Source organism: Salmo salar, chromosome 03 (assembly GCF_965601325.2).
Source record: "Salmo salar chromosome 03, fSalSal1, whole genome shotgun sequence".
NCBI lineage: Eukaryota > Metazoa > Chordata > Actinopteri > Salmoniformes > Salmonidae > Salmo > Salmo salar.
Window position 1 is genome coordinate 78,567,501 of NC_138293.1, and position 15,913 is coordinate 78,583,413.

General features: G+C 41.8%; 1 protein-coding gene across 1 annotated transcript in view; it reads left to right on the top strand.

Moving 5' to 3' along the window:
• LOC106601688 (protein phosphatase 1 regulatory subunit 29) overlaps positions 1-15,913 on the top strand; it is a 147,553-nt gene that overhangs the window by 117,560 nt on the left and 14,080 nt on the right. The window contains exons 3-4 of the mRNA XM_082972783.1: positions 14,865-15,580; positions 15,685-15,786. Coding sequence (XP_082828909.1) covers positions 15,224-15,580; positions 15,685-15,786 — 459 coding nt within the window. The 5' untranslated portion in view covers positions 14,865-15,223. The remainder of the gene's footprint in view (positions 1-14,864; positions 15,581-15,684; positions 15,787-15,913) is intronic.

A 15,913-nucleotide genomic window follows, 5' to 3' on the forward strand; every position in this document is an offset into this window, starting at 1 on the left:
TAGAGTAGGTGAACGGATGATCTCCGCATGTGTGGTTCCCACGGTGAAGCATGGAGGAGGAGGTGTGATGGTGTGGGGGTGCTTTGCTGGAGACACTGTCAGTGATTTATTTAGAATTCAAGGCACACTTAACCAGCATGGCTACCACAGCATTCTGCAGCGATACACCATCCCATCTGGTTTGCTCTTAGTGGGACTATCATTTGTTTTTCAACAGGGCAGTGACCTAACACACTTCCAGGCTTTGTAAGGACTATTTGACCAAGAAGGAGAGTGATAGAGGGCTGCGTCAGATGACCTGGCCTCCACAATCACCTGACCTCAACCCAATTGAAATGGTTTGGGATGAGTTGGACCGCAGAGTGAAGGAAAAGCAGCCAACAAGTGATCAGCACATGCGGGAAGTCCTTCAAGACTGTTGGAAAAGCATTCCAGGTGAAGCTGGTTGAGAGAATGCCAATAGTGTGCAAAGCTTTCATCAATGCAAAGGGTGGCTACTTTGAAGAATCTCTAATATAAAATATATTTTGATTTGTTGAACACTTTTTTGTTACTATATGATTCCATATGTGTTATTTCATAGTGTTGATGTCCTCACTATTATTCTACAATGTAGAAATAGAAAAAATTAAGAAATACCCTTGAATGAGTAGGTGTGTACCTACTCATTCAAGGGTACTGAACTGCATGACAAATTGTCTGTTTCCCTGTCAATAACTATGACTCAGAGTTTGTCTAATCCAGATGACATGGTCAGAATAACCTTCTGTCCCCATTAGTCGTACAGTACATGGGGCCTGACAGTGATAGTCTCACTTCTGATTACCATTCAGGGAGAGGAACAACACTTCATCATGATGGCAGCTAATGAACCCAGTGAGATAGGGATCTGACACTTATTCCCTCTCTGTCCCCCTCTGTTTTCATAACCACTAATTGGAGCTGTCAATCACATCTGGGTCTCCATGACAACCGAGGGAGAACCAATGGGATGGGTGTTGTTGAATAACCCAGATATAAATCATGAATTATACAGGGTGACTTAGACTGATAATCAGTTGAGTGTGTTTTCTTTATGTGGCTGGATATTTGATGTGTGTCTATGAGAGATGTGAGTAGAACGCAGAGAATACAATGGTAAGGAAAGATGCCGACTGTGCAGAATGTGGAATGTACTTGCGATCTCAAACATGAGTAACTTCATGACTTTGTGACTCCTGTCCAAGTAGCAAACCTAGATAAACACACTAGATAAAAAGGAGGTTTCTTGGCTATTTTTGCAGCGTCTATTTTAGTGATGTTCAGAAGTAGAAGTGGGCCAGCCAAGACAGCCAGCCACCCACCTGTGACCTACCTGTTACCTCAAACTTATTTGTGATGTCACCCACATGTACAGGTAACTGCCAAAATAAAGGAAACACCAACGTGAAGTGTCTTAATATGGTGTTGGGCCACCACGAGCCAGAACAGCTTCAATGCACCTTGGCATAGAGTCTACAAGTGTCTGGAACTCTATTGGAGGGATGCAACCCATTCTTCCATGAGAAATTCCATAATGTGTTGTTTTGTTGATGGTGATGAAAAATGCTGTATCAGTCTCCATTTCAGAATCTCAAATAAGTTTTCAATTGGGCTGAGATCTGGTGACTGAGACAGTCATGGCATATGTTTTACATCGTTTTCATGCTCATCAAACCATTCAGTGACATCATTTACATTTAAGTCATTTAGCAGACGCTCTTATCCAGAGCGACTTACAGTAGAGTGCAAACATTTTATTACATGCCCTGTTGATGCCCTGTTGATGGGGACATTGTCATCCTGTGGGGGCATAGCCATGGTAGCCAAAATAATAGCCTGCCCAGGATACATGACCCTAAGCATGATGGGATGTTAAAACTTCTCTGGACAACGTGGGACGCTAGCGTCCCACTCGCGGTACACACTATCAACAGCCAGTGAAATATCAGGGCGGCAAATACAAAACAACAAAATCTCATAATTCAAATTTCTCAAACATACAACTATTTTACACCATTTTAAAGATACACTTCTCCTTAATTCAACCACATTGTCCGATTTCAAAAAGGCTTTACGGCGAAAGTATAAAGTTATATTATGTTAGGACAGAGCCTAAACAAGAAAAACCACACAGCCATTTTCCAAGCAGGAGAGGCGTCACAAAAACCAGAAATACAGCTAAAGTTAAGCACTAACCTTTGACGATCTTCATCAGATGACACTCCTAGGACTTAATGTTACACAATACATGTATGTTTTGTTCGATAAAGTTCATATTTATATCCAAAAACCACATTTTACATTGGCGCGTGATGTTAAGAAAATATTTTGCTTCCAAACCTCCGGTGAATGAGCACAACCATTTACAAAAATACTCATCATAAACGTTGATAGAATATTAAACTGTTATTCAAAGAATTATAGATACACATCTCCTTAACCTCTATGGGCTAGGTGGGACGCTAGCGTGCCACCCGTGGTGCACTCCATCAACAGCAGGTGCATTTCAAGAGCGGCAAATTTGAATCCAAATAAATGTCAAAATTCAAATTTTTCAAACATACAACTATTTTACACCCTTTGAAAGATAAACATCTCCTTAATCTAACCACGTTTTATGATTTCAAAAAGGTTTTACGGCGAAAGCATAAATTTAGAGTATGTTAGGACAGTACATTTACAAGAGTTGTGTGTAATGTTTTGTCAATTCAAAGACAGGGTAACCAAAACCATAAAACCAGCTAAAATGATGCACTAACCTTTTACAATCTCCATCAGATGACACTCCTAGGACATTATGTTAGACAATGCATGCATTTTTAGTTCTATCAAGTTCATATTTATATCCAAAAACAGCGTTTTACTATGGCATTGATGTTGAGGAAATCGTTTCCCTCCAATAACCGGCAGTCAAGTCAGCGTCACAAATTAAATAATTAAAATTAGAAAACATTGGTAAAATATTATATTGTCATTTAAAGAATTATAGATTTACATCTCTTGAACGCAATCAACTTGCCAGATTTAAAAATAACCTTACTGGGAAATCACACTTTGCAATAATCTGAGCACTGCGCCCAGAAAAATACGCGTTGCGATACAGACTAGACGTCATGTTGGGGAGATCTAAAATCGAAAATACTATGTAAATAATCCATTACCTTTGATTCTCTTCATCAGATGTCACTTCCAGGTATCACAGGTCCATAACGAATGTAGTTTTGTTCAAAAAAGCTCATCATTTATGTCCAAAAATCTCTGTCTTGTTAGCACATGATCTAAGCCAGCCGGACTTCTCGTCATGAACGAGGGGAAAAAATATATTTACGTTCGTTCAAACATGTCAAACGTTGTATAGCATAAATCATTAGGGCCTTTTTTAACCAGAACATGAATAATATTCAAGGTGGACGAATGCATACTCTTTTATAACGTATTGGAACGAGGGTACCCAACATGAACTCGCGCGCCAGGTGTCTAATGGGACATCATCGTTCCATGGCTCTTGTTCGGTCAGATCTCCCTCCAGAAGACTCAAAACACTTTGTAAAGGCTGGTGACATCTAGTGGAAGCAATAGGAAGTGCCAAAATATTCCTCAGCCCCTGTGTTTTTCAATGGGATAGGTTTAAAGGTAATACAACACATCAGGTATCCACTTCCTGTCAGAAAATGTCTCAGGGTTTTGCCTGCCAAATGAGTTCTGTTATACTCACAGACACCATTCAAACAGTTTTAGAAACTTTAGAGTGTTTTCTATCCATATATAATAAGTATATGCATATTCTAGTTACTGGGTAGGATTAGTAACCAGATTAAATCGGGTACATTTTTTTTATCCAGACGTGCAAATGCTGCCCCCTAGCCCTAACAGGTTAATGCGACCGCTGTGACAGATTTAAAAAAAGCTTCACGGGGAAAGCACACTTTGCAATAATCTGAGTACAGCGCTCAGAAAACAACAGCAGGCAATACAGATACCCGCCATTTTGGAGTCATCTAAAATCATAAATAGCATTATAAATATTCACTTACCTTTGATGATCTTCATCAGAATGCACTCTCAGGAATCCCAGGTCCACAATAAATGTTGTTTTGTTCAATAAAGTCTGTCATTTATGTCCAAATACCTCCTTGTTGTTAGCGCGTTCAGTCAGCTACTCCAAATGTAGGAAGCGCGCCGAAAATTTCACGCCGAAAAGTAAAAAAAAGTTATATTTACGTTCGTAGAAACATGTCAAACAATGTATAGCATCAATCTTTAGGGCCTTTTTAACATAAAACTTCAATAATATTCCAACCGGACGATTCTAATATCTTGAAAAATGTAATGGAACACAGCTCTCATGTGAATGCGCGCCAATGAACTCATGTCCACTCCTGAGTCAACAACTTCCAACTTCCTTTGTTCGCTCTCTGTTCACCATAGAAGCCTCAAACAACTTTCTAAAGACGGTTGACATCTATTGGAAGCCTTAGGAAGTGCAAAAAGAACCCTAAGTCCCTGTGTGTTAGATAGGCAATGACTTGAATAGACTACAAGCATCAGATTACCCACTTCCTGGTTGGATTTTTTTCTCAGGTTTTTGCCTGCCATATGAGTTCTGTTATACTCACAGACATCATTCAAACAGTTTTAGAAACTTCAGAGTGTTTCTATCCAAATCTACTAATAATATGCATATCCTACCTTCTGGGTCAAAGTAGCAGGCACGATTTAGCACGATTTAATTTGGGCGTGTCTTTCATCCCGAATTTCCGAATACTGCCCCCATCACAAAAAAATGAATAGCTTAATTAACTCGGGAACCACACCTGTGTGGAAGCACCTGCTTTCAATACAATTTGTATCCCTCATTTACTCAAGTGTTTACTTTATTTTGGCAGTTACCTGTAGCTGGTACACTACACAATGGTTATGTAAAGCATTTTGTACAGACAAACTTACCAAACATATCTGTTGTATCACAGACATTGTGTCAAATGCATTGTACATCTGTTTGGCAACCAGGAACATGCACGTTCTCCCCCTATCATTGATACAGGTCTCCCCATCTCCATTACCTACCTAGTCCTAATTATATACCCCCACCCCCCATTCACTACTTTTCCTCTCACCCCTCCTCTTGTGTTCCCTATATGGAGCACTAAATGGGATCAGGTCTCGTGTGGAACCCAGACATATGAGAGAGAGAGAGAGAGTGTGAGAGAGAGAGAGAGAGAGAGAGAGAGAGAGAGAGAGAGAGAGAGAGAGAGAGAGAGAGAGAGAGAGAGAGAGAGAGAGAGCAACACAATTAGACCCAACCAAGAAAGAATTAACAAAAAACAGAGCAAACTAGAATGCTTTTTGGCCCTAAATAGAGAGTACACGGTGGCAGAATACCTGACCACTGTGACTGACCCAAACGTAAGGAAAACTTTGATTATGCACAGACTCAGTGAGCATAGCCTTGCTATTGAGAAAGGTCGTTGTTGGCAGACCTGGCTCTCAAAAGAAGACAGGCTATGTGCACACTGCCCACAAAATAAGGTGGAAACTGAGCTGCACTTCCTAACCTCCTGCCAAATGTATGACCATATTAGAGACACATATTTCCCTCAGATTACACAGATCCACAAAGAATTTGAAAACAAACCCAATTTTGATAAACTCCCATATCTACTGGGTGAAATACCACAGTGTGCCATCACAGCAGCAAGATTTGTGAACTGTTGCCACAAGAAAAGGGCAACCAGTAAAGAACAAACACCATTGTAAATACAACCCATATTTATGTTTATTTATTTTCCCTTTTGTACTTTCACTATTTGCACATCTTTAGACATAATGACATTTGAAATGTCTCTATTCCTTTGGAAGTTTTGTGAGTGTAATGTTTACTGTAAATTTGTATTGTTTATTTCACTTTTGTTTATCTATTTCACTTGCTTTGGCAATGTAAACATATGTTTCCCATGCCAATAAAGCCCTTAATTCAATTCAATTCAATTCAGAGAGAGAGAGAGAGAGAGAGAGAGAGGGAGAGAGAGAGAACACCCTGACAGATAGAAAGATAATAGATGAAGAGAGGGAGGGAGGGAGCAGTAGAATGAGAAAGGAAAAGGAGGTCAGAGGAGGGCTATCTAGACTAAGTGCCTTGATACACATAGTACCTGCTAAATAGGCTACAACCTTTGACTACACAAGCATGTTTTCATAGAGACATCCCCTAAAGGGAATGTTCCAGTGGCAACAGCCCATAACTCTAATCAGTATGAGGTGTTGATGATGTATTGGATCCTAAGTGCTTTGGGTATTCCCATTTTCAGCAGTAATCAGTGGGAAATTGGACCAGATACTTGGCTCTCACCATTGGGGAATACTGACTAGAATAAACTGGAATGAGTTCCAATTCTCCATCAGAATCATCGGAAGAGAGAAATGAGAACAGTGGAACTAGGACTGTTCCGTAATTCTCTGGTTCCATGGAGAGAGAGAGAGCTTTCTGACTGTCAGCTGTAGCGAGAGGAAGACATTGTCTGTCACAACTCACAAACTACTGTTCATCCTGGCTTGTATAACTATGTATCTAGATTTCAAATGACATGCAGATTGAATAGAGAGCCGATGGTGAAGGATTGTATGATGTGACTGGAGAGTCTATAGAAAGAGGAACTGACTGTCATAGGTACAGTCGGTACGGTGGTGTGTGTGTCTGTCTGTGTGTGTGTCTGTCTGTCTATGTACGTGTACCTGTCTGGGTGTGCGTGTGTGTGTAACTGCATGCATGCAAACCAATGTGTGTGTATAAGTACATTTACGTATATGTGTCTAATAATGTGACAAGTGAGTCAACAGGGAGAGATCGAGAAGTCTCGGAGGTTGAGGTGATTAATGTAGCGTGGCGTGTATGACACTCCTACCTCCTCTACAGAGACTGACAAGGATAAGATAGATGGGTGTCAGGGTGAGATGGATGGCCTCCTGCAGGGGGCTCTCCTACCTAGGGATCCAGGAAGTGCAGACACAGGAGTGGTGGGACTAGGAGCTTTCTCACAGCGTGAATAGTTTAACATGATGAGGACAAATGAAAGTCAGGGACAGAAACTTTGTCTGAGTGGATGGCACCCTGTGGAGAGACACATAGACACATGAAGGTTGTCTCTTCATCCTGAGCTCAGTTTCTTTCTATCATTGCTCTCGTCCTTTCTCCCTACATTCTCTCCTTTCTTTCCGCCTTCCTTCCTTCATTTCTTCCTTCCTTCCTCCCTCCCTACTTCCTATTTTCTTTCCATCCTACAGTCCTTTATTCTTTCCATCACTCCTTCCCTTTGTCTTATTTTAAATGAAGGGAGGAGGGCATTTTAACTTGGTGTGTCATTTGCATGTCATTTAGACACTCAACACATATTTTAACCTCTATGGGCTAGGTGGGACGCTTACCTACTCAACAGCCAGTGTAATCCCGTGGCGCGTTATTCAAATACCTCAAAAATGCAAAAACTTCAATTTTTCAAACATATGACAATTTTACACCATTTTAAAGACAAGACTCTCGTTAATCTAACCACACTGTCCGATTTCAAAAAGGCTTTACAACGAAAGCAAAACATTAGATTATGTCAGCAGAGTACCCAGCCAGAAATAATCAGACACCCATTTTTCAAGCTAGCATATAATGTCACATAAACCCAAACCACAGCTAAATGCAGCACTAACCTTTGATGATCTTCATCAGATGACAACCCTAGGACATTATGTTATACAATACATGCATGTTTTGTTCAATCAAGTTCATATTTATATCAAAAACCAGCTTTTTACATTAGCATGTGACTAGCATGTGACTAGCATTCCCACCGAACACTGCCGGTGAATTTACTAAATTACTCACGAAAAAACGTTCACAAAAAGCATAACAATTATTTAAAGAATTATAGATACAGAACTCCTCTATGCACTCGATATGTCCGATTTTAAAATAGCTTTTCGGTGAAAGCACATTTTGCAATATTCTCAGTAGATAGCCCGGCATCACAGGGCTAGCTATTTAGACACCCAGCAAGTTTAGCACTCACCAAAGTCAGATTTACTATAAGAAAAATGTTATTACCTTTGCTGTTCTTCATCAGAATGCACTCCCAGGACTTCTACTTCAATAACAAATGTTGGTTTGGTCCCAAATAATCCATTGTTATATCCAAATAGCGGCGTTTTGTTCGTGCGTTCAAGACACTATCCGAAAGGGTAAATAAGGGTGACGAGCATGGCGCATTTCGTGACAAAAAAAATCTAAATATTCCATTACCGTACTTCGAAGCATGTCAACCGCTGTTTAAAATCAATTTTTATGCAATTTTTCTCGTAAAAAAGCGATAATATTCCGACTGGGAATCTGCGTTTAGGTAAACAGACGAAAGAAAATAAAGCATGGGGTCGACTCGGGCATGCGCCTAAGCCCATAGTACTCTGATCGGCCACTTGCCAAACGCGATAATGTGTTTCAGCCAGAGGCTGCCTCGATATCATTCCGCTTTTTCCCGGGCTCTGAGAGCCTATGGGAGCCGTAGGAAGTGTCACGTTATAGCAAAGATCCTCAGTCTTCAATAAAAAGAGCCAAGATGAACAAGACCGTGTCAGACAGGCCACTTCCTGCATGGAATCTTCTCAGGTTTTGGCCTGCCATATGAGTTCTGTTATACTCACAGACACCATTCAAACAGTTTTAGAAACTTTAGAGTGTTTTCTATCCAAAGCCAATAATTATATGCATATTCTAGTTACTGGGCAGGAGTAGTAACCGATTAAATCGGGTACGTTTTTTATCCGGCCGTATCAATACTGCCCCCTAGCCCTAACAGTTTAATGATCCTTTCAATCACATACACTACATACTAGCGATGAAGGAAAACATTGATACAGTTACATATCAGAAACATTATTTTTGACGATATATCGTATCGTTTTGACAATATCGCAATGTTATTTTTGTGCTGGTTGACAGTACCTGCACCAAGAAGATGTTCTCCATCTTCTTTTAAATAGACAATTTGTTTTCAGCACTTTTATTTCCATGACTAATCAAAACTCGTTTTCCACATGCCTCTTTCTTGTCCCTCTGCAGCAGATATATGGTGAGCAATATGTTTAGACCATGGAATTGTTATAAAATCACAGTATTGAATCACATTGCATCGTGAGAAACGTGAGACACGCAATAAATACTGCTCCAAAAAATAAAGGGAACACTTAAACAACACATCCTAGATCTGAATTGAAAGAAATAATCTTATTAAATACTTTTTTCTTTACATAGTTGAATGTGCTGACAACAAAATCACACAAAAATAATCAATGGAAATCCAATTTATCAACCCATGGAGTGGAAAACCACACTACAGGCTGATCCAACTTTGATGTAATGTCCTTAATAACCTCTTACATCTAGACGTTCCGCTAGCGGAACACCTGCTCCAATATCCAATGATAGGCGTGGCGCGAATTACAAATTCCTCAAAAATACAAAAACTTCAATTTTTCAAACATATGACTATTTCACAGCATTTTAAAGACAAGACTCTCCTTTATCTAACCACACTGTCCGATTTCAAAAAGGCTTTACAGCGAAAGCAAAACATTAGATTATGTCAGCAGAGTACCAAGCCAGAAATAATCAGACACCCATTTTTCAAGCTAGCATATAATGTCACAAAAAACAAAACCACAGATAAATGCAGCACTAACCTTTGATGATCTTCATCAGATGACAACCCTAGGACATTATGTTATACAATGCATGCATGTTTTGTTCAATCAAGTTCATATTTATATCAAAAACCAGTTTTTTACATTAGCATGTGACGTTCAGAACTAGCATACCCCCCGCAAACATCCGGTGAATTTACATCCGGTGAATTTACTAAATTACTCACGATAAACGTTCACAAAAAACATAACAATTATTTTAAGAATTATAGATACAGAACTCCTCTATGCACTCGATATGTCTGATTTTAAAATAGCTTTTCGGTGAAAGCACATTTTGCAATATTCTCAGTAGATAGCCCAGCCATCACGGCTAGCCATTTAGACACCGACCAAGTTTAGCCCTGATCAAACTCCGATTTACTATTACAAAAGTTTCATTACCTTTGTTGTCTTCGTCAGAATGCACTCCCAGGACTGCTACTTCATTAACAAATGTTGGTTTGGTCCAAAATAATCCATTGTTATATCCGAATAGCGGCGTTTTGTTCGTGCGTTCCAGACACTATCCGAAATGGTAAAGAAGCGTGGCGCGCATGGCGCAATTCGTGACAAAAAAAATCTAAATATTCCATTACCGTACTTCGAAGCATGTCAACCGCTGTTTAAAATCAATTTTTATGCCATTTTTCTCGTAGAAAAGCGATAATATTCCGACCGGGAATCTCCTTTTCGGCAAACAGAGGAAAAAATCACAAAGACCGGGGCGGCCAGGTCACGCGCCTAAGCCCAGAGTCCCTTGATCGGCCACTTGAGAAAGGCGATAATGTGTTTCAGCCTGGGGCTGGGATGACGACATTCAGGTTTTTCCCGGGCTCTGAGCGCCTATGGACGACGTAGGAAGTGTCACGTTAGAGCAGAGATCCTTAGTAAAAGATAGAGATGGCAAAGAAGTTCCAGAAATGGTCAGACAGGCCACTTCCTGTAAAGGAATCACTCAGGTTTTGACCTGCCATTTGAGTTCTGTTATACTCACAGACACCATTCAAACAGTTTTAGAAACTTTAGGGTGTTTTCTATCCATATATAATAAGTATATGCATATTCTAGTTACTGGGTAGGATTAGTAACCAGATTAAATCGGGTACGTTTTTTATCCAGCCGTGAAAATACTGCCCCCTAGCCATAAGAGGTTAAAACAAGTCAAAATGAGGCTCAGTAGTGTGTGTGGCCTCCACGTGCCTGTATGACCTCCCTACAACGCCTGGGCATGCTCCTGATGAGGTGGCGGATGGTCTCCTGAGGGATCTCCTCCCAGACCTGGACTAAAGCATCCGCCAACTCCTGGACAGTCTGTGGTGCAACGTGGCATTGGTGGATGGAGCGAGACATGATGTCCCAGATGTGCTCAATTGGATTCAGGTCTGGGGAACGAGCGGGCCAGTCCATAGCATCAATGCCTTCCTCTTGCAGGAACTGCTGACACACTCCAGCCACATGAGGTCTAGCATTGTCTTGCATTAGGAGGAACCCAGGGCCAACCACACCAGCATATGGTCTCACAAGGGGTCTGAGGATCTCATCTCGGTACCTAATGGCAGTCAGGCTACCTCTGGCGAGCACATGGAGAGCTGTGCGGCCCCCCACAGAAATGCCACCCCACACCATGACTGACCCACCGCCAAACCGGTCATGCTGGAGGATGTTGCAGGCAGCAGAACGTTCTCCATGGCGTCTCCAGACTGTCACGTCTGTCACATGTGCTCAGTGTGAACCTGCTTTCATCTGTGAAGACCACAGGGCGCCAGTGGCGAATTTGCCAATCTTGGTGTTCCCTGGCAAATGCCAAACGTCCTGCACGGTGTTGGGCTGTAAGCACAACCCCAACCTGTGGATGCCGGGCCCTCATACCACCCTCATGGAGTCTGTTTCTGACCGTTTGAGCAGACACATGCACATTTGTGGCCTGCTGGAGGTCATTTTGCAGGGCTCTGGCAGTGCTCCTCCTGCTCCTCCTTGCACAAAGGCGGAGGTAACGGTCCTGCTGCTGGGTTGTTGCCCTCCTACAGCCTCCTCCACGTCTCCTGATGTACTGGCCTGTCTCCTGGTAGCGCCTCCATGCTCTGGACACTACGCTGACAGACACAGCAAACCTTCTTGCCACAGCTCGCATTGATGTGCCATCCTGGATGAGCTGCACTACCTGAGCCACTTGTGTGGGTTGTAGACTCCGTCTCATGCTACCACTAGAGTGAAAGCACCGCCAGCATTCAAAAGTGACCAAAACAGGAAGCATAGGAACTGAGAAGTGGTCTGTGGTCCCCACCTGCAGAACCACTCCTTTATTGGGGGTGTCTTGCTAATTGCCTATAAATTCCACCTGTTGTCTATTCCATTTGCACAACAGCATGTGAAATGTATTGTCAATCAGTGTTGCTTCCTAAGTGGACAGTTTGATTTCACAAAAGTGTGATTGACTTGGAGTTACATTGTGTTGTTTAAGTGTTCCCTTTATTTTTTGAGCAGTGTATATCGTATCGTCACCTAAGTATCGTGATAATATTGTATCGTGAGGTCCCTGGCTATTTCCAACACTAATACATCAGTGGAGGCTTGTGAGGGGAGGACGGCTCATAATAAAGGCTGGAATGGATTCAATGTACTGGTATCAACCACATCAAACACCTGGTTTCCATGTGGTTGATACCATTCCATTTGCTCCATTCCAACCTTTATTATGAGCCGTCCTCCCCTCACCAGCCTCCACTGTAATACATACATGTATATATTTTCCCCATCAAATCATGGGCCACCATGACATACATTAGCTATACAAGAGAGTGTGTTACCTAGAATAGATTCCTGGGGCTTATGGTGGAGAGACTGTATGAAGTGTCGCTTGCCAGGATTAGGATTGTCGTGTCTTTGGCATCATTAAAACGGAAGACATGTTTATCAAATAACTCTCTGTAATTATTATTACGCGATTAAACTGATTAATCGTGTAACTGTAATTAACTAGAAGGTCGGGGCACCAAGGAAAATATTCAGATTACAAAGTTAAAATGTTCCTAATATAACTTTCAGATATTATAATATCTGATCGATTAGTCTCCTTTAATGATGTGTTAGTTTACCTCACGTCAATCTCATTCCAAATGTCGTAAATTGTTGGTTATCTGCACGAACCCAGTCTTCACTATGAGTCATCCATACATCAATTGTCTTAAAATCATTTATTTACTAAACTAAATAATTCACAGAAATGCATAACAAACAGATATGGTTACAAGGAAATGATAGGAGAATGTGCCCTAGTGGGCTAAACCGGCATGGCAGCTTGTTACACAAAGAAAGGGGGTTGGGCTTGAATGAAAGAGCGGGAAGACTGAGGAACAAAGGGAGAAGCTGTGCCATCGTAAATACAGTATCGTATGCATTCTAAATTACCGTCCATTTGGAAAAGGAAAATGCAATAAATATTTACTCTGAGCTGCGCTTCGGTAGGTTGGTCGTAGATGCTGGCCATGTTGGCCAAGAGAGATCTTTCTGTCCTCGGAAGAATGTCACTGGTGGTAAATTGGATATGTTGTGTGTTAGACTGGATACGTCGTCCATCCTTTCCTAGCCCACGTCTATAACGGCCGCTGCTAACTCAACGGCTAGGAAGTATCACTTCTGTAGTGAATAAGAGTTCAAAGTTCATACCATTCGCAACCAAAGCTCACGCTGAGGTTGGCTTAGTTCTGTATTTGACATGTGTGTCCTTTTAACGCAGAGGCTGCAGACCTCACGTACCCGGAACAGGCTGGTTACATTTTGTCACTGACTTATATAGTGGCGAGGGGAGAAGGGTGTGTTTCATCGTTTATAACCCCTGTCTCTTCACAGGGGCGGGCCACTGATTGGTCAGGGCTCTTTCCTTATGAAAACCCAAATCTCTCTCTTGGAAGCTAAAATTACATTTAATCTCCTAACAAACAGTTTCAATATCAAACATTTAAATTGCACAACAATTCCATATGAATCTGATAACTAGAATGTGTAGTCTTTCCCAGATACAGTTTATGTCGTCCTGTTATCAGTCATAATGTCTCCGATGACAACCGAACTGACATCCATACTCATTAAGTACCTGGTATATTTCCAACTGGTTCTATTACCGAAAAATGGTTCCTTTCCCCCCACTTGTTTGATGTTCCCAGACGCTCTATATTTAACAAAGGCTATTCAAAAGTCCTTCAGTAGGGTCAGAGAGAGAGGGGAAGGGAGAAAGGTATTTATGGGGGGGTCATAAACCTTACCCACAGGCCAACGTCATGACAGGATGTAATCTGGAATTAATCCACGACAGAGCAATAAACCTTGAGTGTCACATGCACAAGATTTAAGATGCACAGATATCAGCGCCGAGGCCAGAATGTTGCATGTTGTAAGTGAACATCATGTATTCATGGGCTAGGTTTCTGTGTTGAGGTTTTATGCAGGGCACTTTATTTCCGAGTGCTGTTTCCTGGTCGCACATGATGGTCATGAATAAGCATCTGTTCTATTTGCAGAGAGTGGCTGTCAGAGAGAAAGGGGTCATGCTGGTGTGTGTTAAACAGTGCATTTTTCGACTCCCATTCAGGATGTGTTTTCATCTATAAACTGTATGGTGTATTGCTTTTTGAGGAATGAGGACGTGTGCTTTTCTAGAATAGTCTCCTTAGTCATAGTGCCAATTTAAATCATAGTTTTCTAAAATTGCACCTGGTTTTATGGCTGTCCCATGTGATTAGGTTTTTTATACAGATGTAGGATCTTAATTTGAGCCAGTTTGCTAATCCTGCATCAACAGGAAATGTGAATTATTATGTGGATTAAATGAATGGACATTTTTATAGAGGTTGATACATTTTGTGTAAAATCAAGTCAAAAATTCCAAAGTGAAAATTACAAACTTCAGAAGCCTTTTTAAACCTCAAATACATTACACGTTTAACATTTCCAGGAAAGTTATCCTGCAACAGGGTGATCAAATTAAGACTCTCCATTTGTATGCAACACTAGTGTTTTGTGTTCTATGTTGTTTTGTACAGTCCATGTACATTCCATGTTATTATTGTCATATGCCACTCTATTGTTGCCTCAAGGTTTTCCTCTCTTCTCTTCCACAGACTCTCTTCTCTTCCTATCAGATCAATCAACAAGACTTCCTGTCGGAGAGATTATGAGGAATAGCTGTTTCACTCCCCACGGCAGTCCAACAGGAAGTGAAAAGACACGGGGACTCTGCTAATCACCATGACAACCATACAGCTGTGACTGACTGTGTGAGGCCCTTCCCTCTTTTTCTACACCCAAGCTAAACCCCTCTCCCCTTTCTGAGGACAACCTAGCTACCCCAGTCCATCCCCCACGCTCTTTCTCCTTAAACTCAACCTCACTTTCCCTTATTTCAATCCCACGTTTCCTCCATCTTAACAAAACCTCCCTCTTCATTCGTCGTCCTCCTCCTCCTCTTCCCTCCATCATCATGCTCAGCAGGCTTCACACTCACTCCTCCTCTCCATCTACCCCCACCCTCCTCATCCTTCCCTCTCTCCTCCTCTTCCTCCACCTTCCGGGCCTGGTCTGGGGGGACTGCTGGCTGATCGAGGGGGACAAGGGCTACGTGTGGCTAGCCATCTGCAGCCAGAACCAGCCTCCATATGAGACCATCCCCCAGCACATCAATAACACCGTCCACGACCTGAGGCTCAATGAGAACAAGCTCAAAATGATCCCCTACACATCCATGTACCGCTTCACCAACCTCACGGACCTCAACCTCACCAAGAACGAGATCTCCTACATCGAGGACGGGGCCTTCGCTCAACAGGCCAACCTACAGGTACACTGGGTGGTGGGTTGGTGGGTGTGGGTGGGTGGGTGGGTTAATTGATTGGTTGGTTGATTGATCTAATCTTGACATAATCCTTTCTGGTTCTCTCCTAGGTCCTCCAGCTGGGCTACAACAAACTGACCAACCTGACAGAAGCCATGATGAGGGGCCTGGGCCGGCTGCAGTGCCTCTTCCTCCAGCACAACCTCATTGAGGTGTGATATTGGTCAATTTTTGTTTAGTTCTGTAGTTTTTAAATATTTCAATGCTACTATTTGCTAAAGATAAATTGATATTATTCTGTATGTACAACATGGTTCAGATTTCTTTTAAATATATTGC